Source organism: Pantherophis guttatus, chromosome 3 (genome assembly GCF_059756535.1).
Source record: "Pantherophis guttatus breed Tessera chromosome 3, ASM5975653v1, whole genome shotgun sequence".
NCBI lineage: Eukaryota > Metazoa > Chordata > Lepidosauria > Squamata > Colubridae > Pantherophis > Pantherophis guttatus.
The window spans coordinates 141,847,101-141,873,782 of record NC_142065.1 but is presented as its reverse complement, the minus strand read 5'-3'; the positions used below and the strand labels follow the sequence as shown (position 1 = coordinate 141,873,782).

At 41.0% G+C, this 26,682-nt stretch overlaps 1 protein-coding gene across 2 annotated transcripts; it reads right to left on the bottom strand.

The window, feature by feature from the left end:
* Window positions 1–125: 125 nt before the first annotated feature.
* On the bottom strand, window positions 126–21,707 carry LOC117674755 (leukocyte elastase inhibitor-like). Of its 2 annotated transcripts, none has more exons than XM_087890264.1 (8): window positions 21,504–21,707; window positions 19,578–19,765; window positions 17,346–17,453; window positions 15,461–15,580; window positions 12,306–12,423; window positions 10,295–10,437; window positions 2,844–2,999; window positions 126–591 (listed from the first exon to the last, which is right to left on the bottom strand). In XM_087890264.1, the coding sequence occupies exons 2-8, from the start codon at window positions 19,761–19,763 to the stop codon at window positions 187–189; spliced, it is 1,236 nt and encodes a 411-aa protein (XP_087746390.1). In that variant the 5' UTR covers window positions 19,764–19,765; window positions 21,504–21,707; the 3' UTR covers window positions 126–186. The 2 variants fall into 2 exon arrangements, with proteins under 2 accessions (XP_087746390.1, XP_087746389.1); XM_087890263.1 differs by having other exon boundaries at window positions 19,578–19,769; window positions 21,504–21,586.
* Between the last annotated feature and the right edge of the window lie 4,975 nt (window positions 21,708–26,682).

The following is a 26,682-nucleotide window of genomic DNA, read 5'->3' as shown; positions in this document are numbered from 1 at the left end:
TATTACTGAATTAATTTAAGAAATGCATTACCAAAAAAGTGTCTGTGTATGTGAGAGATGAAATTAAGCAATATATTCAAGGCGCATTATAACTGCCATTTTATAATCAAGATACTGCAAAGAAATTGTGGTTTGGAGTACACTTTAATAAGCTTCAAGAAGAAAAAAATAATACTTGCTTGAGTTTCAAGGACAGCAGAGTTTCCCAAGGAAAAGAACCGTGTCTGTAGGATTATGCAGAATGCAGAAGAGGAAGGGGTGATCAGCCACAAATAATTCATGGTGTTCTAAGCTCCTATTGGAGACTGCGACACCTGTTGCAGCTGCTGCTTCAGTCCCTACTTCATTGATGTCTACATAAGCTTTGTGAACAACTGTGGACAAGAAGAGTTGGCGGGAAGGCGACATTCCCAACAGGTCTGCTTTTGCTTTACTGAATACATCAATGAGGCCCAAGCCTTGCAACGTCATGTTGAGATCATAGCAGGCTTCTAACTTGAAGCGAGGTATATATATTTCCACAGGACGCTCCCTCAGGTTTCCTGGAGAAAGCCAACTTGCTAAATTCTTGCAGGTCAGGGCAGCCTCCACCTGTGTAGTTTAAACATAACTGGCAATAAGTGATGGGGCACCTGGGTAGCAGACCCTATCTTTCATGCATAGGGTGAAATGGGGTGTATTTTCATTTAAATTGAAATTGTGTAAGTGATCCTACATCTCTATTGGATGGCATATCCTGCAATCCAGAACCTTATGCTAGGAATGAATGCTTTTTGTCAGCTTCCATTAGCCCTTAATCCAGACAGTAACCAGAACCATGACTACTAACACTACCTTTATGATAAGGCTACAGTAACAGAATAAGGGGTGAAATGCTACTGGTTCGCTTCAATTCGGGCAAACCGGTAGTGATAAAAACTACTGGTTCAGGCAAACTGGTAGTGGGGGGGGGAAAAAGCTACTGGTTCGGGCAAACCAGTAGTTTAAAAAAGCTATCGGTTCCTCCGAACCGGTATTTCCAACGATCAGCTGTGCCGCGTGGTTTAGCTTTGTTAGAAAGCAGGAAATTTAGCAAAGCTAAATCACGCAGCACAGCTGATTCCCCCCCCCTTTGCTGTTCTACTTACCGTCCCAAGCCTCCGTTTGGTGTGTACTGTGTATGCACGCGTGCAGCGCGTGTTTGGCATGCAGCGCGCATGCGCAGCCAGAAAACCGGTAGCAAACCGATTCAGATTTCACCACTGAAGAGAACCTTGCAAGTCTGAAAGCACTGCCTCACCCCTCCTTTAGTTTCCATAAAACTAGGGAGGGTCCCTTTTGAGATCCTTTCTCCACCTTCAGAAATCTGGACTCAGATTTCTCTTGCAAGAGCCTTCCTCCTGTCTCCAAAGGTTATTCTCACAGCCCATTAAAAGTTGCAGACTGCAATTTCATCCCTTTTCAACTTCAAGGCCTGCAATTGTATTACCAGTCTGACGAGCAAGAATGTTGCTCCATTTCAGGAGTTTGGGGGATGTTAATAATGTTAACATGTTAATGTTAATAAGTTCTAAGTTAAGAAGCAAAAAAAAAAAAAGCTATGCCTCTTATTTCATGAATATAATGAGAAATGTAGCAGTGGGTTCCTGGCAATATCTGTGGCCTTTGTGTGATTTCACAATGGCTGTTGATCTCATGTGTGGTCTTTACCCTTCTCATCCATCTCTTGTGCCATTATAAATTTGTTGCAATAGACCAAGACAGCTATCCTGGTATGAATGAATGAATCTAAATCGAGGTAGAAAGTGATCATTTTAACAGTAAATCCCTACAGTCACATGGAGCTTGTATTTTACTTGATAACTTGGGTTATCTATCCTCATATAAACACATTTTTAATAGAAAAGAGCACTTCCTTCACTTAAACCCTGATTTTATCTAGCTTGAATCTACCAAACACTGAGCAACAGTGAACAGGGATCTGATAGAATTTCTCATGAAACAAATGTTTCATTCTATATGGCTGAGTCTTAATTCCCTCCTTTTTCTTTTCTGTTAGCTCCCTCTAATGCCTGAAAGATGCTGCTACAAGCATGCTGTTAAACCATAGACCATAAAGAGTGCCTTCAGCCAACAAGCTGCTACAATATTTTCTTCAAAAGTATTGCCACCTGCAGGTAACTCAACTACTTTGAATCAGTGCAGTGCTAGTTTGGGTGCTGAAGGTGCCACTGCCTTGGCTTATACTTATGCAGCCATCATTTTCTTTTTTCACTTCTCTAAATTTGCTGAGTGAATTAAGCGTAGCTTCCCATTGGCTGCATTCACACAACCTGGTTACTAAATTAATCTATTTACAATATTTGCCCAATATTCGGTACCATAAACTCAGAAATCAGACATGCATGCCTGATACAACATGCTAATTTACTTGTTCATTTATCTGCTCTATAAAAAGTTTGGTAAGAATAATATTATCCAAGATTTATATGTAGTGAGAATCCATCTGATTGGATATTATCTAACCTGGTTTAATACATAGTCTGCCCTTGGCCATTATGCCTTTACAAGGAAACTAGGACTGACAGGCATGAAGCAAACCAGGATTTGAAAACATGAAGTTTGTTTCAAAAGCTAATTCATTTGGATCCTGGTAGTTATAATAGAAAAGTATGATTAATTGAAGCAGTCTTCAGATACTGCACAGTGAGGAAGGAGAATAATATCTGTAGGCTAAATTTAAAAATCTAGAAACCGGGTGACTGTTTTATGTATGTATTGTGAAGTTTGAAGCAGATTGCAGAAACTGTGAAATAAATACGTAAAGTTTTATGTAAAGTTTCAGTGCTGTGCTTTGGATTTACCTGCTCCAGATGGCTGATGTCATTTGGTAATATTATAATCATGGACAAAAGTTCATCAACGTATGGCAGGCAGAGGATCTGGGCACTTTTTCCATCTGTGTGTCCCAGTTTAAATCTCCCTTGCTGATACATCATATGGACAGGTTTAGTTTCATTCTGTTTCCAAAGATAGGAGTAGATAGAAGTTTAAGATATAAAACATCCTCTTACGTTAAGGACCAACATAGTACAATTTACGACTTTTGGAAGCTGAAAACAAAATACAGAAGTAGGATTTGGTAACATGCAAATTTGGCAAGTGGTTATACTTGAAAGAAGGGATAAGTCAATTATAGGGCAGAAAATTTTACGTGTGTGATATGTTATCAATATAGAAGATTAAAATCCACACTCCATTTGCCCCCCTTTCCCCCCTCCTATTACGCTCATTGTTTCATGTTGATAATATTTTACGGAGATTTGTTTTCCAGTTTCATACACTATATTACAATCTTCAGATTTCCCAAAATATATTGTCCAACTGCTGTGGGAGGTTTTTTTTTAAGCAGCAGAGGAAGTCCCTTGTGAAACCATAAGGACAAATCCTTGAAAAATGTAAGCCTGATTTATACATGGAGTACAATAATAATAAAGGAGAATATATGAAGCTCAGGGTTGACATGAGTGATCCGGGGTGCTCTCTGATCTTGCCTGCTTCTTTCCAAATGTTTCATTACCTAGTTTGGGTAATGAAACGTCTGCAAGAAAACAAGGAAACTCAGACAGCACCCAGGACCCCTCAGTACAATAATAACTATGTGTACCGGCAGAGCAATAATTAACATGTTCCATGTGAGCAGTGGTGGGTTGCTCCAAGTTCAATCCGGTTCTTGCGAATCGGTAGTAATGGCGGCGGAAGGCTCCACCCATCCTCCCGGATATCATCATGAACAATCTGCGCATGTGCCCACCCCATCCCACCTGCAGGTTGCAACTACCAATTCACCTGAACTGGTCCAAACCAGCAGCAGTCCACCTCTGAGTTGTGTGGAGCTTTTTTTTTTTTTTTTTTTTTTTTATTTTTATTGAAAAGGTTTTCAAATACAAATTTTCCCCCTTTTTCCCCCCCCTCCCCCCCTCCCTAACCCCCCGTCCCCACCCTTCCCCCCCTGTGACTTCTTCGTAACAAAAAAAAACCCTAATTCATAACAGATTACTTACTCCCTCCTCAAAATACTGACCTTTACTTACTAAAAGTATTATAAATCCCCCTTTATCCATACATTTCAGAAAAGAAGAAGAGAAAAAAAACAAAAAAAAAACAAACACATTATACTATAACTATTATAAAATAACTTCTAATTTAGCATAATAGTGTTTTATATCTATACATTATTGCAACAATTCAAAACCACCTTCCACTTTAAGACTATACGATAAGTCCTACTTTAGTAACATTTCAAAGCGGGCTCCCCATAAAATCTAATTTAACATTTATTCCACTCTATCCATTTCCTCCACTCCCCTAAATGTATCACTTAAAAATCCCTTTTCTTAAACTAATCAGTCTGTAGCTAGCTTATTCACCCACTGTCTTACAAATTTACCATACACAACAATTCTTGATATCTTTAATTCACTGCCCACACTACTTAAAAATATATATATATATATATTCCATTATATCTAAATAAAAAAAGAAAAGACAATAACTTTAAATTTATAGTCCATATAATATCTTCTTGTAGTCTTTCCACTGGATTGTTAAAGCCAACATCCATAATAGGGTAACATAGCTTGCTGATGCAACAGTTTATTCAAGATCTCCAATCATATCTGCCCCCATCAGTAGTAAACATCTTCTTATATATATAAAAGTAAAAACAACCACCCGAGTGACATTATAATTATATTCCATATAATAATAATTGTGGGTTTCATCAGGATTATTAATTTCCATCATCGTATTGGGTAACAACCCGATCTTCTGCATGTCCCAATGTGATTCTCTTGCCTTATAGTTCAAGATAATTATAATATATTTATCAACACAAAAAGAAGTTTCAAAGTAGATAATTCAAAACCATCAATTTGAGGCTCTTTCCATGTCCCAAAATTACGGCAATGCAGAGATCTGCCACTATCCTCAGGATGATATTGACCAATATGTTGCCTCCTCTATGTTTTCACATAATCATTCATATTTTAAAATCACTGGCTTCACTGTTGCTTGGATTAGAAATTTCTATTTTTGTACAACCTATTTCTTTTTTTGTTTTCTTTTTGTGGGTTTGACTTCCATCCTAATTTTTTGTGTCTCGCATTTCTTTTTTATCCCTTGTATATCCTCTAATTGGTTTCCATGCTTGTCCTTGCCTTGATAAGTCATCACATTAAAATCAGATGGCACTTCTCTCAAATTTGTAGATAATCCAGCTGGGGTATCCGATAAATCCAAAGGCAATTTATCTGGTACAGTCTCTGTCTTTAGTTCCAGCTCCTTCTGCTTATCCTGTATTATATCTGAAGACGTTAAATTCATTTTCAACCTATTTTGATAAAATTCTTCCGCTCTTTCAACAGTATTTAACTGGTATCTTTCTCCTTGATATCTCAATATAATACCAACTGGGACATCCCACCGGAATTGAATATTTCTCCTTTTTAACTCAGACACCAGAAAGCCAAATTTCTTCCTTTCCATTAATATCTTAGGTGGGAGTTCCTTGTAAATCCAAATCTTTCTTCCATACAATTGCAAATTAGAATTGAAGGAATTTTGCACAATTTTATTCCTAATTTCTTTATCTGAAAAATAGATTACCACATCTCTAGGCAATTGCCTTTGCTTGGCAGTCCAGGAGTTTATTCGATAAACTCTGTCAATCCTACAAAACACTTCCTCAGGTTGAATCTTTAAAATCCCAGCTAGAAATTCAGAAGATATTTTCCTTAAGTCATCTCTGTTATTTTCCTGCAAACCTCTAAGTCTTATTGCATATTCTGTGAAATTATATTGTATCTTTAGAACCTCTTTTTCAATCCTCTGTTGCAGATTTTCTACATTACCAGACTTTTGGTCAGCATCCATTTTAAATTTTTCTTCTGAACTATAATCCTGAATATTTAACAAATCATTTTCAATTTTTTGAATTCTATTGTCCAATTTATCTTGAATTTCATCCATTTTTGACTCTAGTAAATTAGTATTTGTATCCAACCGAATCATGAATTCTGACACTTTTAAAATTTTTTGCTGCAAAAAGTCAAACTTGGATTTCACCAATTCCTTAGTTTCCTGCTTAAATTTTTCAAGTTGCTGATTCACAATCTCATCCCTTCTTTCAATCTCCTCTAAGAGAAATTCTATTATATTAAAATCAGGTTTCTGGGACTGAAGAGTTAAAACTTGTTCCTTTAAATTCTTAGTGGGGGAATCCCCCCCACCTATTTGTTTGTCTGGCTTCACAAGCCTCAGTGCCATATTTCCGCCTAAGCAGGCTTTGTTAGAAGAAAAAAAAAAAAAACAAGACAAAAGACTTCCAGCCAGCAACAATCCGGCCTCCAGGGGAAAAAGAGAAAAACAAAAACAGGAGCGGAGTTTTGTCTACAAATGTAGCCAGTGGTATTTATTCCGCTACATTGTAATAATAAAAAACGGAAGAACTTTCCCTCTCAAACTCTTCTCCAGCCGCGGCAGACGCCATTTTAAAAAGAAACTTTTTTCCTCTTTCTCTTCCTCTATTCTCTTAAGTAATTTTTAAAAGATAAGTAAAATACTTGCGCTTCAGTATTACAGGTCCAGCTCACATTTTCTTTGAGTAATCTGTCAAATTCGCAGGCTTGCTTTTGACGCCTGGCTCTGCATTAGCAGAGGTCTCCCAAAGCCCGGAGCAGCGGCTGGGGATATGGGGCATCTCATCCGCTCCATCCCAAAAGTAAAAGAAAAACTTTTGGGACTCTGCAGAGAGTTCTACCCACCCCTGCCGGCTCTATCTCCGTTTCCTCATGGGAACGGAGTTTTTTCGAGCCGCCGTTCCGTTGTGAAGGCGGCTCTGACAGGCAGTGGAAGCTGACGATCCCAAAGGAACGTCTGGCGGCGGCCAGCAGCAAACAGGAAGTCTGAGTTGTGTGGAGCTTAAGGACTGCCTGCCTAGACCAGAGAAAGCTGGATTGCCATGCCCCAGCATATAACCTTTATATACTGTTGTTGCTCTCTAGCCCCATCTAGTGGCCAGAGGGACAAATATGCCCCAACATAGGATCTTTATATACTGTTGTTGCGGTCTAGCACCATCTAGTGGCTGGAGAGACAAAATAGCAAGCATATTGTTTGAAACTGACCCAATCCATTTGCCCATCAGCCTGCACTCTCAAAACAAGTGCACGCTGGGAGGCCAGACTCCATTTTCCTTTAGCATTTGGAGAAGGTAGAAGCACAAAGAAGAATCCATCTTAATCTGTGGCACATGGTCATCCAAGGACAAACCCATCCCACATACAGAGCATCGCTGGTGATATTTAAATTGCTTGCATTTATTAATTGTTATGTTGAGCAGTATTGAGCAGTAACTCAATACTGCCTATCTTGTATTTGATTCTCATTGTATGTATTCCTATTTTCCCCAGTTTCACCATGCAAAAAAGCATCTAGACCTACGCACACAGTCTGTTTTATTGGAGGATAGGTGGGCTTAGCTGAATGTCGAGCTGCACACAGACTAACGTGCAATGAGGACAGAACATGGATCACCACTCTTGACTTGTCCTTTATGATGTTGAGTAGTAGAAAGCATTGAATCAATCCAGCTGCAGATGCAGATGGAGGAACGGTTTTGACTTCCCCTCGATTAAAAAAAGGCATTATGCAGATCAAAAGCTTGCTAGTGGCTGTTTGGGATTTTTCAAGCTTCTGCAAGCTTCTGCAAGTGGTCTGTTCAGACAACTGCAAAAATGTCTTGTGCCCATGGTGTAAATAAAGTGCTCTGAACCCCAAGGCAAGCCTATTCCATCCTAGCTTTAATCAAGTTTAAAGTTTATATTGCAGGGAGTGTACCTCTTCAGCTAACCAAACCTTGCTTTAAGCCCTTCATGAGACAAACAGTAGTAATTACAGCTCAGGGAACTCTCTTAGGGATGGAGCAACCCTTTGAAGTTGTACTACTATTAGAGCTACCAAATCCACATTACAAAATCCAATAGGTAGCCTGTTTTTCCCCTTTCTTTTCTCTGTTGCCACCTAGTGGTCACCCTATCCGTATGCACTGAGGTTGGCCACGGCACTGGGTGTGCAAGTAGTTGTTGTTTAGCTATTGTTTCATTTGCAGGTACGATGGTGATAAAGTAACTTTACAACCAATCCTTGCATTTACAACCTTTAACAGATCTGGAAAGCAAAGGAAACCTAATGTAAGTTCATAAGCATAGTCCCGGTTTCACTTAACAACCACTTCATTTAACAACCAAGTTACTGGTCCCAATTATGATTGCTAAATGAGGACTACCTTTGGTCTGCTTCTGCCTGCTGCTCCATGGGTAGCTGCACATTGACCCAGCAGCAGATCATATCCAGGTTTGTTCTAAAGAATTTCAGACTCAAACTTAGATTAAAGGTCTCAAGATGGCTGCCACCATTGCTTTGACTTTATTTAGACAACTGCTGGCATCTCCACCAGTAGTTGCTACAAGGAGACAGAGAAACAGGAGTCCTGCCTTCAGCCATTGAAATGACTCTGTTTGTAAGGAAATAAAAATCTCTGCAGACGTTTCTCTCTCTTTTCTGTATATTGGAGAGGAGTAAAGTCCAAGCTACTGGGTTTTAAATAAGGAGAAAAGAGATTTGACTGAGTAGAAGGAAGAACGTGCTAGGTGGAAACCGTAAACTGGTGCAAAATAAAACAATGGTGTCTCAAAGGTGCTTTTTCAAAAGGCAACTGGACTTTGTTTGAGTAAGCTTTGAGTAACAAAGTCCAGTTGCCTTTTGAAAAAGCACCTATGGGACAACCATGACCTGGATGACTGAGAATCTCCATAGACAAAACAATGGAGTCTCTTGTATTTGGCATTATAAAGGGGATGGTCATTTATCAGGGGGAAAATGATTAATAACAAGTCTCTTTGGGTATAGATCAGGGACAGGGGTGAAATGCTCCTGGTTTGGACCGGATCGCCCAATCCGGTAGCAATGGTGGCAGGTGGTTCGGAGAACCGGTAGCAAAAACCCCTGCGCCCCCCTCCCACCATGCCCAGCTGAGCCACACGATCATTACAGGTTTTTTTTTTCTTTTAAAAGCATTTTTTCTACAACTTCTTCTGCCGAAAAAATGCTTTTAAAAGTTTTTTTAAAAGCCTCTGATGGTCGCGTGGCTCAGCTGGGATCGTCAGAGGCTTTTCAAAGCATTTTTTTCTGCAACCTCTTCAGTTGAAGAGGTGGTAAAAAAAATGCTTTGAAAAGCCTCTGATGATCCCAGCTGTGTTGCCTGATGTCAGAGAGGCTTTTCAAAGCATTTTTTTCTGCAACCTCTTCAGCCAAAGAGGTGGGTTTAAAAAATGCTTTGAAAAGCCTCTGACAATCCCAGCTGTGTTGCCTGATTGGCAGAGACTTTTCAAAGCATTTCTTTTGCAACCTCTTCAGCCAAAGAGGTTGTAGAAAAAATGCTTTGAAAAGTTTTTTTTTTTAAAAAAAGTTGGCCACGCCCACCCAGTCAGATTACCTCCCCCCCACCAAGCCACGCCCACAGAACCGGTAGTAATAAATTTTACATTTCACCCTTGATCAGGGTGAAAACCAGCAGGTTCTAACAGGTTCTGGAGAACTGGTAGCAGAGATTTTGAGCAGTTCAGAGAACTGGTAGCGGAAATTTTGAGTAGTTTGGAGAACCGGCAAATACCACCTCTGGCTGGCCCCAGAGTGGGGTGGGAATGGAGATTTTGCAGTATCTTTCCCCCAGGAGTGGGGAGGGAATGGGGATTTTGCAGTATCCTTCCCCTGGAGTGGGGTGGGAATGGAGATTTTCCAGTATCCTTCTCCTGCCACGCCCACCAAGCCATGCCCACCAAGCCACGCCCATAGAACCGGTAATAAAAAATTTGGATTTCACCACTGGTATAGATCTTTCCCACTTCTATCCAGTGTGTATACTAACCCTGTATTCTGTGTTACTGGAAAGTCAGCCAATCAGTAACTTAAAATGGTTATGTAACCTTGTGATTCCTTCAGATGTTGTTGGACTTCAAAATCCATTGATTGGTCCTAGCCAAAGGCTATTCATCACACATTATGGAAACGGTAGTCCACCATCATCTAAAAGGACACAGTTTCCCTACTTATGAACGATAGAACAACTCTGAATGTTGGTAGCACATCAATTATATTCAAACGTATAGCCAAGTCATGCCATATTGTGACATATTTAAAAGGTCACATATTGCTGTACTATACTGTAATGATCTTTTATGTAACACTGCAATACCTCATTCAGCCTAAAATTTCTTTCAGTTGTATACTTCGGATCAAATTGATGTTGCCAAGTTGCTTTAAAGTAAACGGCATTTGCCAGCACCAGCACCGTTTGTCGTCCAATCACACCTGGAGCAAAAAGTTCCTTAATATTTCCTGCGACAAAAGAAATATGAATGGGTATTGGAAACAAAATGAATCATGTGCTTGCCTTTTTTTAACCTGGTAAAGAAATATCCCTTGTATCTACTTGAACCATATTTTATAGACTAAGACATACTGAACAGTGCATAGCATACCTTTTTTTTAAAAAATCAGTATAAAGAAATGGAAAGTTGGTAGGTTAGGAGAAATTAGAATTATTGATGAATGGGAGGATCTACAAATTTAAATAGGAAATAAATAAGATGGCAAACCACATTGATTATTTTCAATAACAGGTAATACTCTAGAGCAGAGGTGTCAAACTCGCGTCATCACGGCAGTGTCACATGACATAGCGTGACTTTTTTCCCCTTCGCTAAACCAGACGGGGGCGTGGCCAGCGCCCTGCTCTAGAGCAGTGTTTCTCAATTTAGCAGCATCAAGATATACGGACTTTAACTCCCAGAATTCCCCAGTTAGTTAAGTCTCATATCTTCAAGGAGTTTCTTATGGCCCATCAGTTATCTAACTCTGCTCTGCATGAAATTGCTCTTTATTGTACTCCATCTAAGCTATACCATATAGACTCATATGTATCTTGACAAGGATTTCCCAGGGCTGATGTCCAAAACCATGGACTTTCCAAGCATCTTTAGGCATCTATTGAAAAGCATAAGAAAAGCCTCCTTCCAAATAAATTTCTGGAGACATGGAGTTTTCTTGGCAGCAATAACTTGTAGTTTGTTATTGTCTTATTTTACTATGTTTTCCCAATTTTGCTGTCAAGTCTATAGTCCTACAATTCTTTGGTGGTTTCTTCTCCAAGAAACCTGCTTAATGGGGTGTGTGTGTGTGTGTGTGTGTGTGTGTGTGAAGGTGGAGGGAGAATCAGCCACGTTTAGCTAAATGCTATCCTTAGGCCAATGCCCTAAGTGCCTGATGTATAAGTCTAGTGTCTCCCCAAAATTGTTAATGTTTACACATTTATGTCCCAAAGATGCTTTTTCAGGAAGCAACTGGACTTTCTGGTTTTTCTTTGATGAGATTTTGCTTCTCATCCAAGAAGCTTCTTCAGCTCCGGAACTGAAGAAGCTTCTTTGATGAGAAGCAAAACATTGTCAAAGAAAAATCAGAAAGTCCAGTTGCCTCTTGAAAAAGCACCTTTGGGACAACCATGACCTGGATGACTGAGACTCTCCATAGACATTTATTTTTTCAGTTAATGCCTATTTCTCATCTCTAGGATACTCAGGTTCACCTTTTCATAAAAGCAAAACAGTTATTTTTAATAGGCTGCAGAAGCTTTCATCCATAATATATCACATGGAAAAAGATTCATACACAGCTAGAAAAGAAGACTTGTATAAGAACTAAGAGTCTCTTGGGAAAATAGGAAGCTGCCTATAGATCTATTTAGTTCCATTTTGGCAATACTGACTGAGAGCAAATTTCTAGGCTTTCAGGGAAAGGTTTTTTTCTATCTCTTTAAAGAATTGTAACTTATCCAAGGTTTGAATTTCTTACCTCTATCTGCCTAAAAAACTTCCATTTCTTTTGCAATGTCCACAGAATGGAGTATACGTAGTCCTTGTTTAGGGACCATTCAAAATCACAACAGTTCTGAAAAAGTAACTTTACAACCAGTCCTCACACTTATGACTATTGCAGCATCCCCGTAGTCATCTGGCCAAAATTCAGCTCCTTCACAACTGGTTTCTGACAAGCAGAGCCAACGGACAAGCCAGCAATAAAATTTCAAATTGCAGTCATGCAATTTTTAATGATCGTGTCACTTAGCAACAGTGTCACTTGCAGTGCCTTTTGGGGTCATTAAGCGAGGGCAACCTATTGTCAGGACAACAAAGCCTTGCCTTTCTTACCTTGGGTCTGCTTGTAAATTTCAAGGTTAATTGTCTTCCTCGTTTCTTCAGTAGCAAGGTAAAAATCCACTGTCTGCCCCATGGTGTTGTAGATTTCTTTAGTACTTGTGAGATATTGCTGGAAAATTTAAATGAGAGGGAAAAAGGGGAGGGAAGAAAAACACATCCTGAGGTGAGCAGAATTTTTGTTTGTGAAATGCTAGGAATTTTTCTTACGTTGGAGAGGTAAGACACGAATCCAACAAGCCTATTTATTTATTTAATTATTTATTTGATTAATTAATTAATTAATTAATTAATTAATTAATTAATTTATATGCCACCCTTCTCCCAAAGGACTCAGGGCGGCTTACAAAGAAAACATTCAAAAATTCAAAAATTACATAAAAATTAAAATCCAATTAAAATTAATTAAAATTATTTCAATGTAAAAATCCCCTAATGGATCAGCCCATTTGATAAAAGAGCCACGTCTTCAGTTCGCGGAGGAGAAGAGGTCGGGGGCTGTCCTAAGCCCAGTGGGCAAACCGTTCCAGAGGGTCGGCACTCCCACAGAGAACGCTCTCCCCCTGGGGGCCGTCAGACAACATTGTCTAGCTGACGGCACCCTGAGGAGGCCCGCTCTGTGGGAGTGCACGGGACGATGGCAGGATGGCAGGAGATGATCCTGCAGGTACCCCAGGCCTAAGCCATGTAGGGCTTTATAGGTGAGCACCAGCACCTTGAAATGGACCCGGAGGACCACCAGCAGCCAGTGCAGCTCGCGCAGGAGAGGTGTCACACCGGAGTAATGAGATGTCCCCGTAACAACCCGTACAGCCACATTCTGGACTAGCTGTAGCCTCCGGGTGCATCCCAAGGGCAGCCCCATGTAGAGGGTGTTACAGTAGTATGAGCATACATTTCCCCACCCACCAAGGCTTTGCTCAAGAAGATCTCTAATTCATTGCGCTTTCCCACAGAAAGGAAACTTTCAATTCTGCTGGAATCAGGTCTACCAAAGAGCTGAATAGACAAAGGAGGATGTGGACAAGTGGAAAGGAGGACAAAAGAGGGCGGGGGGGGAGGATACACTAACTCTTTAACCCAAAGGTACTTTTTCAAGAGGCAACTGGAGTTTCTGAAAGTCAAGTTGCCTCTTGAAAAAGAACCTTTGGGACAACCATGACCTGGATGACTGAGATTCTCCAAAGACACTAACTCTTTAACTCTTTCTTATCGCAAAAATTGCACTGACAGACTGCCAAAAATGCATTTAGGTCTATGTGAATATGAAATGAGCTTCTTCCAGCATCAGAAAGAACAGTTTTTCAATTAAAGGACTATGCTAGTACAGTTAGGAGGCAAAAGCCTTCACTGACTGATTGATGTCTGGTTAATTTCAGGCAGCTGGGTAAGCTGACCTGTGGGTACTAATCAAGTGATTAAATTAATGAGTAAGGCTTGTAAACTTGTGGTTAGTGCATATTAGAGAAGCCCTGCACTGTGGAGAAAAGCTGCTCAGGAAAATACAGGCAGTATTCAACCTACGACTCCCAAATTTCTGTTAACAGCTAAGCGAGTCAGTGAATTTTGTCCCATTTTACCACCTTTCTTGCCACCGTTGAGTGAATCACTGCCATTATTAAGTTAGTAACACGGTTGTTAAGTGAATCTAGCTTCCCCATTGACTTTGCTTGTCCGAAGGTTGCAAAAGAGGATCATATGACCTCGGGGCAACTGCAACCGTCATAAATATGAAACAGTTGCCAAGCATCTGAATTTTGATTCAGATTTGTGTAACCATGGGGATGCTGCAATGGTCATAAGTGTGAAAAACAAAAAAGAAGTCACTTTTTTCATTACCCTTGTAACTTTGAATGGTCACCAAAAGGATTGTTATAAATTGAAGACTACATGTATTTGAAAAGCTGGACAATACTTGATTTTAAGGCTATGCCTGCTGGAAGAAGAACATGAGGACAAAAAGAATGGCACCTCTTCTTTTTGCTGGATCTCTGGGTAACCCTAACCAGAACATAATGCTATAGGATGGAGGCTCCTCTGAGACATTAAGAGTTGGGGAATGGAATGTTAACATATTCATGGTGACTCCAAAAGGAGAGGACACATTTTTTCCTCCTCTGTTGGCGGGGTGTCTGTTGTGGCCCGCCAGCGGCCAGCAGAATTGGCAGCAGAGTCGGACAGTGAGGAGGTTGGGGAGGAACTTGGGCCAGTCCTGGGAAAGTTCGAACGAGGGCTCTGCGTCGGAGGCAGAGAGGGAGTTAGACAGCAACGAAACAGAGGAATTGCTGGAGCCCGTTCCCAGTGTGCGCATGTGCAGAGCTGCCAGAATACAAGAATTCAGAAAGCAGGCTCGACTCGGGAGTATAGCCACACCTTGGAGGTGATTGGCCCCTCCCATAGGAAACAAAAGAGGAGCGAACAGGGAGTGGGCTTTTGCAGGAAACAATTCGCTCGTTCTGTGATTCTGAGGGATTCTGTGCCAGGTTTTGCCTTGTACTGCGGTTGGAAACAAGTTACGTGGCAGCTTGCCAAACAAGATAAGGTGTGTTGAGAAATATTCCTTTGCAAAACTGTTTGGACAGACCTTGCTGACTGTGAATGAATGTAATTCACAGTCGTGTAAATAAAAGAGGTTTTGCTGGGACCAATTCCTGCCTCCTGCTTCTTAAGGCTACATCAGAACAAAGTCAAACTCGCAGCATCATGTTGTTGTCACATGACATATCATGACTTTTTTCCCCCTTCGCTAAAACGGGGATGGGCATGGTCAGCATGTGACGCATCCGGGTCGTGGGCCGTGAGTTTGACACCCCTGATTTAAGGTAATATAACATCAAACTGAAAATGGCCTCAGTTAAGACAACCATTTTTAACAATCACTTAGAATGCTACAAAGAATCAGCAAGTCTTGGATATGAGCTCTCCAATTTCCATAATTTCTTAAAGAAAGTGTCTCTGATGTTAGGATTACAACAACATAGGAAGCTGCTTTGAACTTGAGCCAGCTAACTGGTCCATCTATTTCAGTATTGCCCACGCTGACTGACAGAATAAGCACGGGGTATTTCCCAGCTTTACACACACTGAATCTAGAATACTTGGCAAGCAATGAAAGGGCTCTAACTTTATTTAAAGGAGAGATGCCTTACCTGAAGAAATTGATATCCTTTCTGCATGAACAAATTATTGGCCAGTTTCAGCAGGTAACCATGGCTGAGGCTATTCAGCTGAAGTAGGAGTTGCTTGAACTCTGAATAAATTGTCCCTTCCTAGTCAAGATATGAAAGAGAAGATTGGAAACTGAATAAAAATAATTAAATTGCTGTCTCCTTGGCATAAAAGGCAGGAAACATATCACAAGATTCAATTTATTTCACGGCAGGGCAGTCAACTTTAGTGCCCATTTCTGTTAGGGTATCTGCTAACAACTCTCTCGGGGCACACAAGTTCTCTGAGTCGCCTGACTTTATTATTTTTAAAAAATAAAACTGGTCTATTAAAGAAAACATAAACCTCCAATATTATATTTCTACAATTGTCTCCCAAAGTGATAGAGAGGAGTAAAACTAGAGTAGAAGTAACCTCAGTCTGCCTTTGGATAAATGAATCTTTTGTGCTCAGCTAGGATCACTGGGACAGCCATGTAAGTATTCACAAGTTCTTATGGTAGTCATGTGGGAGCCATTAAGTTCTCTCGTACATATTTTAAATCTTTCTCTCACAAGGACTATGCACCAAATGTGCCAGAGATATGGAGGGGTGGAAAGCTTTGCATGGTACCTGATCTGGAATAGCATCAGGGATGGGATTCAGCCGGTTCAGACCAGTTAAAGCAAACCGGATGTTAATTTTAATCTGGTTCACCAAACTGGTAGTTGCAAGGATTGGCTGACCCCACCCACTCCACGCTGCCCCACCCCTCCCAGGAATCTCCACCTGGCCCATTTTGGATGCCAGGTAAGTGCAGGGCCCATGCGGAGGCTCTGGGAAGGCAAAAAGCAGGCCTGCCGGAAGTACTGGAAGTCTGGAAATGGGCCCGTTTCCGGCCTCTGGAGGGCCTCCGAGCCCGGGGGAAGCCATTTTTGCCCTCTGGGAGGCTCAAAAAAAGCCCTCCGGAGCCTGGGGAGGATGAAAACACCCCCCCCCACAGAGGTGCAGGAGGCCAAGTAGGCCATGGCAACACCCACCTAGCAACTGGGCAGCAAACCGGTTGCTAACATTTTTCAATCCCACCCCTAAATAGCATTCCCCCCAGAGACTTGTATGGCCCCTAATCTGATTATAGACTTTGAAAAGTTGGCTTTTTCCCTAAACCTTGGGTTAGGTTAGAGTTTAGGTTCAGACTCTTTTTAATCTGATTTTTTTTTATTCAATGTTGTAAGTCGCTCAGAGTCCTTAGATATGAGATGGGTGGCAAAATTCATAAATAAATTAATATTGTTTTACTTGGTTCTTGCTGTTTTAAGCTGTTGTCTAAAATGCAGAGATAGAAATATACTCCTTTTTTGTGTTTTTCAAAACAAGCAGAAAATAACTGAATACTTAACCAAGGAAGTAGCACTGGGCTATTGATCCTAAGGTTGTGATTTCTGTGCCTTTGTGGCTGATGGACCAAGTGTAGCTGTGTCATTTTGTGTGTCCTTTGAGTTGTGACCCAGATAATATGCTATGAGGCACTTGCTTATTGCTGTGAGATTGCTTACTTTGCATAAAGTGGTACATGAACACTACAAATCCTAGTGTTATCTCTAAGTATTGGACTCTGGTTGTATTCCTATTGTGTTAGTACATTTGTATATTTCATTGCTTTCCTATTTTTGTGTCTGTTGTGTGGTTTACTCTCCAATTATGATACTGAGAGGGTAAAGGCTATATAGTTCTTCCAATACTGTGGAACCTTACTTCCGCCACTACCATATATAATAGCACAGCCTGAGTCTGTCCACAAAGTATTATTGACCATAGTACTGGAAGGAACAAATAATTTGATAAATTATATCATTCTGTGGGGTTTAAAAATGTTTTTGGACATACTGCTGGAAGATGTATATCTTGTCTCACAGTTTCTGGCACAAGTTCAGCCATTCTTCTTTCAGAATCAAGTGGTCCTGCTTCTCCAGGAGTTTGAGCAAGGTGTAGCACCTATAGCAAAAGTAGTTGCAATCAACACAGAATAAAACAGAGGAGATCTTATTTATGTTATAAATAATCAGGCAAACAAGCAAGTAAACAGGGAGGCAACATGTCATCTGCAAACAAGGAAACTGGTTCCAACTGGTTTGTGTCTCCACTTGAGCTTAAAATCACCAACAATAACTTTTTGTAATCAAATATAACCTACTGCAAAACAAAGCAGCATCCTCTGGATTATATTTATTTGCAGAATGCTTTTGAGTGAAGAGCAGCTTGTGTGGTTATTTTGTTTTGGTCTACTTCATGACTGTACAATTCTCCTCATTTGCAAATGCACTCATGATATGCACTCAAAATTCCAAGTATGTTCCATGCGCAAAATTGCCATGATTTATGACAACTTTATGTTTTTTATAACGAACACCACTAACTAGTCTCCATTTCTATCTAAACATAACACAAACATGTCCCAGCCATATATTCTTTTTGGCAATGCACTCAAGATATTGCCTTCAATTTTTTTTTCTGATGTCATTTCAGCTCCAAGTGTATTCCATTCCAGCTTTACAAGTGTAAAAGGATTACCAGTCACCCTTAGATGTAATGGAATATTTTCAGTCTTATTCCAACACCATCCAAAGGCATGTCAAGATGTGCCAAATTGTTTAGGCTTTGCGTCACCCATTACCTTGGTTGGAAGGCAAGGAACTGCAGTGAGTGGGAATAGAGGCAGGAAAAGGATCTCAACTGGAGGAAGAGCAAAGTTCATCAAATCTTAAAAGAGATTTCTGCCTGTTCAAGAATGGATGGATAACTTTATAGGGAATACCAAGTGGGTATCTCAAGTTGCTGAATTTGGCTGGGGAGAATAGGTCAACTTGGTGCGCTCTCACTGAGAGGGCCTACTCAGGGTGCCGTCGGTTAGACAATGTCGGCTGGCGACTCCCAGGGGTAGAGCCTTCTCTGTGAGCGCCCCCACCCTTTGGAATCAACTTCCCTTGGGGCTCCGGTTGGCCCCTGACCTTCTCACCTTCCACCGTGAATTGAAAACCTGGCTATTTATGTCCGGTTGGACTGATGGGGTAGTATATTTTAAATTTTTTTTAAAAAAAACTTTCTTGATTTTTTATGTATATTCATTGTTTTTAACAGTTGCTTGGTCAACTGTCGTTGTGAGCCGCCCTGAGTCCTTGGAGATAGGGCGGCATACAAATTTTATAAAATAAATTAAAATAAATAAATAAACTTTCCCCAAACTGATGCCCTCCAGATGGCTAGTAAAATGGAAAATACAGTCTAATTCATCTGGAGGAAGGGTTCAAGTACAGAGATTATTCTCTCCTGTTATCAGTTATGAACATGTGATGCTGAACAGAAAGCAGAAACAGGAAAAAGAGTTTACTTATTTTACTGCACTAATTAAGAAAAGTATATCATGTTTCCCTGAAAATAAGACATCTCCTGATAATAAGCCCTCCCCCTAAAATTAACCCTTCCCCAAAAAATAAGTCCTCCCCGAAAATATTTAACTGCATGCACAGCTGGTCCCCGCCATTTCCTCTGGTTAGGGTTAGTGAGACAGAGCTGGAAATCAGGTAAGATGGCAAGAGGAGCCCTGTCTTGCTCCATGCACCCCAAAATAATAAGACCTCCCCAAAAATAAGGCCAAGCACTTATTTCGGGGTTCAAAAAAATATAAGACAGGGTCTTATTTTCAGGAAAACACGGTAGCTATATACAACTATATTAGCAAAATCACATAACTTCAAATTTAATACTCACTATAAAAATAGAAAAAGCAAAAGGGGAGAGTTTAAAAAATAAGGGCATAGGAAAACTTCAGTTCTACAAACTCCTTTACAACCGACTTTGAAAGCAATGGATAAAACTGGAGTTCACTCCCAAAGAACCCAGACGGTCTGTTTTCTTTAAAGCAGACAATTGATGTAATACATTTGGTTTAGATAAACGTGTCATTTGCATAATTCCACCTCAAACAACCTCATTGCTCAAAATCTTCCATGGGCCTCAACTGCAGATTTTGTCTTCCAGCATTATGCCATACATTTTTGAATCAGCCTCCAAAAGAAGAAAACAAGTTGTTGTCAGGAAGCCTATCGTGGTCTTGCTTACCTTTTCAATCTGCATTTTACTATTCCCACTTGCACCAAGTAAAACCATGCCCAGGGCCGTTGAAATACTTGCAGGGGAGAAAAAAACATTTTTGCAAAGTTTATTGGCATTTAATGTATTGTAAAGATCCAGGGCAAATGCAGTAATGGCTTTGGAAAGTGGCTGCCTGGTGAGACTCAAATCCATGACTGGCTAGGGAAAAAGAAGAGAAAACCTATAAGTAACTAGATGCTCAGGAGCAACAGGTTTCAGATATTTCATGTTGATGTCTAGAAAGCCACACCCAAGGGAAAGGTGGGGGAAGCAGAAGAAATTTGTTTGATATGAAAGCATCTGTCAAGCTGTGCTTTTCAAAGTATTATTTTCAAGTATATTTTACATTCAAAATTCCTGCAATTGGAGCAAGTGAGCCAAGAATAGAAAAAGTGAACCAAAAAGTATCAGGAAAAAAGTGTATTTAGGAAATTACAGAAAAAACTAACTAGACTGGAAGCAGGTGATGATTAATATACTTAGCAGCAAATACAATTCACAACAAACTAGCATTGGATGCTAGAGCGGTGCAGCTTTAAGATATGTGGACTTCGACTCTGAAAATCCCTCAACTGGCTGGAGAATTCTGGGACTTAGAGTCTACATATCTTAATGTTGCCAAGTCTCAGACTGATCTAGACCAATACAAGTAGTCCTTGCTTAAGACTACAATTGAGCCCAAAATTTCTGTTATTAAGTGAGACATTTGTTAAGTTAATTTTGCCCCCATTTTCGAACTTTCTTGTCACAGTTGTTAAGTAAATCATTGCAGTTGATGAGTTAATAACCTGTTTGTTAAGTGAATCTGGTTTTCCCATTGACTTTGCTTGTAACTGTGAAAAATGGTCATAAGTCACATTTTTCAGTGTCGTCGTAAGTTTGAACTGTCACTAAAGGAACTGCTGTAAGTCGAGGACTACCTATACAAGTTTAGAGACAATGTTGACTTTCTAATACTGTGTTTCCCCAAAAATAAGACCCTGTCTTATATTTTTTTGAACCCTGAAATAAGCGCTTAGCTTTATTGCCATGTGCTCAAAAGCCCGATTGGGCTTATTATCAGGGGATGTCTTATTTTGGGGAAAACAGGGTAGTTATACACTAGTTTTAAAGTAACGTTAAACAAGATCAAACCAGAGGAAGTTAAAACAGTCACATAATCATTTAAATCATGCCATAGGTGTACATGAGAGGAGAAATGTATCCCCATGTCTGATGGGTGGGCTGAAATCTCCCTGTTGAGTACCAGGGTTGCAGGACAATGTTGGGTGCTGCTGAATTGAACTGTATTCTTGGTACTGTATGGACAAACCAGTCATTGTCTTTGGAGAAACAGATGTTTAAATTCTTTCCCTCTTCCTCAACAAATTTCTTATGGCAAGTTGAAAATTGAAAATTGAAAAATTGATATTCAGTTTTCAAGGGGACAAGAGTGGCCTGCAGGATTTAGGATACCAAGAGATACTTTCCCCTTGCATTGTCTTCCTCTACCAATTTTAGGAATCTTACCAATGTGTTCTCAGCAATGGAAACCCATACTGGAAAATGTCCTATTTGCAATATCTCCCATGACCTTTCCAAATCTGTCATGACACTATAGATCCAGCCCATACTATATTTATATTTAAAATAAATAAGTGGTCACATTAATTTCATTTCATTAACAAGTGTCCATTCACAAAACTGACAACACCTTTCACTTGGCTTTGTTTGTACAGACATAACCATCTGTTGTTCTTCTTGTACTATCTTGTATTAAATTTTCGACTGTCCTCTGAATTCCTTAAATAGCATTTTCTTTTTACACATTTACCACCACCCCTTAGCTATGGAAAGCACTGCTTTCCCATTCAGTACTTAGGCATATTAATGTTTAAACAAAATCATATTTACCGGCTGCTTGACTTTGAGATTGCCTTTACTCAATGCTTCTCTTCAGCTTTCTGAGGAAGTCTATAATTACCACACCTTTTCATGGCTATATACATCAGATGATTTCGTGATGTTTGGAGAAATTTGTATCCACCTCCCATCGTATGAAATCTCTATTTTTATTATGTGTGAGTCTATATTTTAACTGATTTTCATTAAAATCACGCTAAAATAATCTCAATCTCTGTTTTTATTTAATCCCATTTGATTAGGCTAACTTTAGCCAAACAAAATAATATCCAATACAATAGAGTATTTTTGGAGAGTAATAGAAGCAGGTTCTTGCCTGTACAAGTTTAACAAGTTAGGAAATGAGGACAATTAATTTTGCGCTTCGTGACACACACACACAAACAAACACACACAGACAGATTTAGCAATTTGGTGGCGTAATCCATTGTAAATCCACTCAGGAGTAGATTACTCTGATGACTCCAAATGGCTTTAACATATATTTAAGACTGTAGATTTAAAAGAATAAAATACATAATGAAACATATTTTTACATAATACCAAAACTCAAATCCAGATTTTTATTTTTAAAAATGACAATAATAGGTGGTAAATGTTTACATCTTTACCCATGTTTACCTGTAATGAATATATAGACAAGTGTGGGTGTACATCAATGGTGAAATCCAAATTTTTTTACTACCTGTTCTGTGGGCATGGCTTGGTGGGCGTGGTGTTGCGTGGCTTGGTGGGCATGACAGGGGAAGGAAACTGCAAAATCTCTATTCCCACCCCACTCCAGGGGAAGGATATTGCAAAATCTTCATTCCCACCCCACTCCAGGGGAAGGATATTGCAAAATTCCCATTCCCACCCCACTCTGGGGCCAGCCAGAGGTGGTATTTGCCAGTTCTCCGAACTACTCAAAATTTCCGCTACCGATTCTCCAAACTACTCAAAATTTCCACTACCGGTTCTCCAGAACCTGTCAGAACCTGCTGGATTTCACCCCTGTTTTGTGCATATCAACCCCAAGTGTAGGTATTACTCTAAAGGACTCCTTCATACACCTGGGATCCCAAGATAGGATCTATGATATTATAAAAACAAATACAGTGTATATAAAACAAAGAGTGTACACATAATTAAAAGTGTCTGTGCAAAGAGGATATTTTAATTTGACACCAACTAATATTTTGTCTCAAAGTTAGTGCCCATACCACCTCTCTCAGAAGGCCATACTGAAGTCTAGATGATGTGCAAAGACACGTCCCTGTGTACATACCAATTAAATTTCTCTCAGTAATAATATTAAAATATAATTTTGTAAAATGTACATATATATTTATATATTGGGGTGATAATGATTGATTGAATAATTTTTTAAATCTCCCGACTCCCATTTATTGGCATTTATTTTTATAATATGTATTTCTTGGGCATCCAAAGATGATCCCATCTATGGAAAACCATTCATGGATTCATCTTTCTCTATTAATTACGGGAAATATACATCCTTTGCAGTTGTGACTGCAAACAGTCGCTAAATGAGACAGTCATTAACCAAGGAATACCTGTACATGAAATTCAGAATAACATTAAGCCATTGTGCCAGAATCAAGCAACATGAGATAATAATTGGTTTGGTACATGCAAACTGACTTCCACTTCTGCCTTTTTCTTCTATCTCAACAGTGAGGATGATCGTTGAGACTCAGAATATTTGTGTTTTCATTCATTTGTATGTTTGTTCCTTTTTTATGTTTAACTAAAATCTAGATCACACTGTAAAACTAGGCCATTTTTTGGTTTTTTTACATTAGATTCAAATCCCATGAAATTCCAAAGTGGTTGAAATGTAAAATATTTCAGTTAAAACATTGAAGCAACACCACCAACAATCTGAGGGTTGTTTTTTTATATAGAAAAGCAGGGTGTTAAAAATCAACATATATTGTTTGTTAAATGATTGGAGAATCAAAACCTCTCTACCTAGCATCAGAGGACAATAAAACATGGCTGCTTGCTGGGATGGGTAAAGATCAGGGGTGAAATGCTCCCAGTTCGGACTGGGTTGCCCAATCCGGTAGCGATGGCGGCGAGTGATTCGGAGAACTGGTAGCAAAAATCCCTGCGCCCTGCCGCCCGCCCCCGATGCCCAGCTGAGCCGCGCGATCATCAGAGGCTTTTTTTTTTTTACTTTTAAAAGCGTTTTTTCTTCAGCCGAAGAGGTTGTAGAAAAAATGCTTTTAAAAGTAAAAAAAAAGTTAGCCACACCTACCCAGTCACATTACCCCACCACCACCAAGTCACACCCACAGAACCAGTAGTAACAAATTTTACATTTCACCACTGGTAAAGATAGGAGTCAATCTAGACACACATGGAACTCAGATGTTACTGAAAGTCAAACAGTGCTTCATTGGGGCAGGGCATTCCAGAGACAAGGAATACCATGGACAAGGGCCATTGCCAGGTTCAGCACACCTGACCAGGTAGAGCATCTGAAACAAGATCTATCAGCTAATTATTAGTGTTTCTGTTTCATTCCATACCGCCTCTTTCTTCATAGGAGATTTAATTGAATTTGCCTCCAGTTAATACAGTCCTATTTACGCTTAAGTATATTCTATCCAAATGTGCATAATACAGTACCCAGAATTAACTTAATTCCTACTAATTAAGCCTCTGAGCTTACTTTCTATTGTCCTCATAGTCTTAAGTTTCACTTCTCACTGGCAAAGGTAGATCTACTTCCTGACAAAACCCTGACTTAATTCAGGCCAAGCTGCCTCCTCCATGTCTGTATCCTAATTTGAACTAGAGCTCCAATTCACGGCCCAATCGCAGCAAGAACCTGTAAATATACAGTATATGACAGCAAATACAGTTATTTAGTCAAATAATAGAATGCGGCTATCACTATTCCATTCCATGTCCTAATTTACAGCAGGTAAGCCTTGCAGGGTTTTTTTCCCCTCATATTCATATGAATGGAAGGGAATTCATAGCACCAGCTCCAGGTCTAGTTTAGTGTTCAAGGCAGAACCTAGTACAGGGGTCTGCAACCTTAAACACTGAAAGAGACATTTGGACCTGTTTCCCACAGGAAACAAAAGAACACCAAGAGCCACAAAATCTGGGTGGGCATGGCCAACTCAACATCACTCACTCACTCCCTAGCCACACCGACCCAGCCGGTCATTAGTGCAGAAAACTAGGAATCACAAACCCTTCCCTCTCTCCCTCCCTCTCTCTCTCTCTCTCTCTGTATATATATGTGTGTGTGTCCCTCTCCCTCTCTATTTCCCCCTCTCTCCTCCCTCTCCCTGTATCTCTTTCTCCCCCTCTCCCTCTTCCCCTCTCTCCCCCCTGTATCTATGTCTCTCCCTCTCTCTCACCCCTCTCCCCTCTCTTCCCCTCTCTCTGTATCTCTCTCCCCTCTCCCTATCTTTCCCTCTCTCTTTCCCTCTGTATCTCTGTCTCTCTCTCACTTCTCCCTCTCTCCGTGTATCTCTCTCCACTCTCCCTATCTTCCCCCCTCTCTCTCTTTCCCTTTCTCTACCCCTCTCTCTGTATCTCTCTCCCCCTCCCTCTCTTCCCCTCTCTCCCCCTCTGTATCTCTCTATGTCTCTCTCCCCCCTCTGTCTCTCTCTCCCCATCTTCCTCTCTTACCCGCTCTCTTCCCTCTCTCTCCCTCTGTATCTCTGCCTCTCTCCCTCTGCCTCTCTCCCCCTCTTCCTGTATCTCTTTGTATCTCTCTCTCCCCCCCTCCTCTCTCTCTTCTCCTCTCTCTGCATCTGTCTCTTTCCCCTCTACCTCTCTATCTCCCCCTTCTTTCCCCCTCTCTCTGTATTTCTCTCTGTGTGTATCTCTCCTCCTCTCCCTCTCTTTCCCCCCTCTCTCCCCTCTGTATCTCTCCCCCCTCTCTGTATCTCTCTCCCCCTCCCTCTTCCCCACTCCCTCCCCCTCTCTCTGTATCTATTTCTCTCTCTCCCCCTCTGTAACTGTGTATTTCTCTCTCTCCCTCTCCATCTTCCCCTCTCTCCCCCTCCCTCTCTCTGTATCTCTCTCCCTCTCTCCCTCTATCCCCCCTCTCCCCCCTGGATATCTATCTATCTATCTATCTATCTATCTATCTATCTATCTATCATCTATCTATCTATCTATCTATCTATCTATCTATCTATCTCCCCCTCTCTCTGTATCTATATCTGTGTCTCTTCTCACTCTCTTGGAAAGCCCAGTGAGCTCTCATTGGGGCTCTTCGCTACTCCTTTTCTTTCTTCTTTCTGGAAAGCCGGGCTGGCTGAGGAACAAGCTCAAACCACAGTGGAGGGTTCCCTTCAGGTGACCCTTCTCCTCCTTCTCCTCTTGTGACTCCTGGCCTGCTGTGGTGGGGCCAGGAGTATGTGCTTGAGCGGGGAGACCCTCCTCAAGCGAGCCAGCGGGCTCAGCCAAAGCGCAGCAAAGGCATGCATGGGGTGGGTGGCCACTCACTTGAGGACAGTCTCCCCACTTGTGCGCACACTCCTGGCCCTGCCACAGATGAAGGAGGAGAAGGGTTGCCCAAAGGGGAGCATCTGCTGCACTTTGCGCTTGTTCCCCAGCCAGCCCGGATTTCCAAAAAGAAGAAAGAAAAGGAGTAGTGAAGAGCCCCAAGGAGAGCTCACCAGCTTGGCTCAGCCTCCACTTTCCTGGGCATGCGAAGTTTGGTGGGGCAAGCCCCCTTTTCCCGCTGCCCTGAGCTTCTTAAAACCGCAGCCAGGCACTGCGGGCCTGTCCCCCTTTCCATCGTTCCCTCCTACCTAATCCCATTCCCACCCTGCCAGCCCTCGCAGGCATCAGTCGCGGCCAGGTTGGGCCAGTGTCTCAGGGCAGAGAGCAGGTTGCACATCTCCCCAAGTGACCGAGGCACACCTAGCACAAACAAGGGACTGAAGAAGCTCCAGCAAGAGTGAGGTGCCAGAGAATCAGCCCTGGCTTCTTCTCCACCTCCGACCCCCTGCCGTCACCCTTACCTTCTCAGGCCAGGCAAGGAGTGACTGGGAGGGGAGGGCAAGGGGCAGGGGCAGCCAGTGATGGGACAGGGAGCTGCAGCAGAGGGCTCAAAGAGACACAAGCAGCTCCGGAGCCACGGGTTGCTGACACCCGGCCTAGTATCATGTAAGTCTGATTTTCTACAACA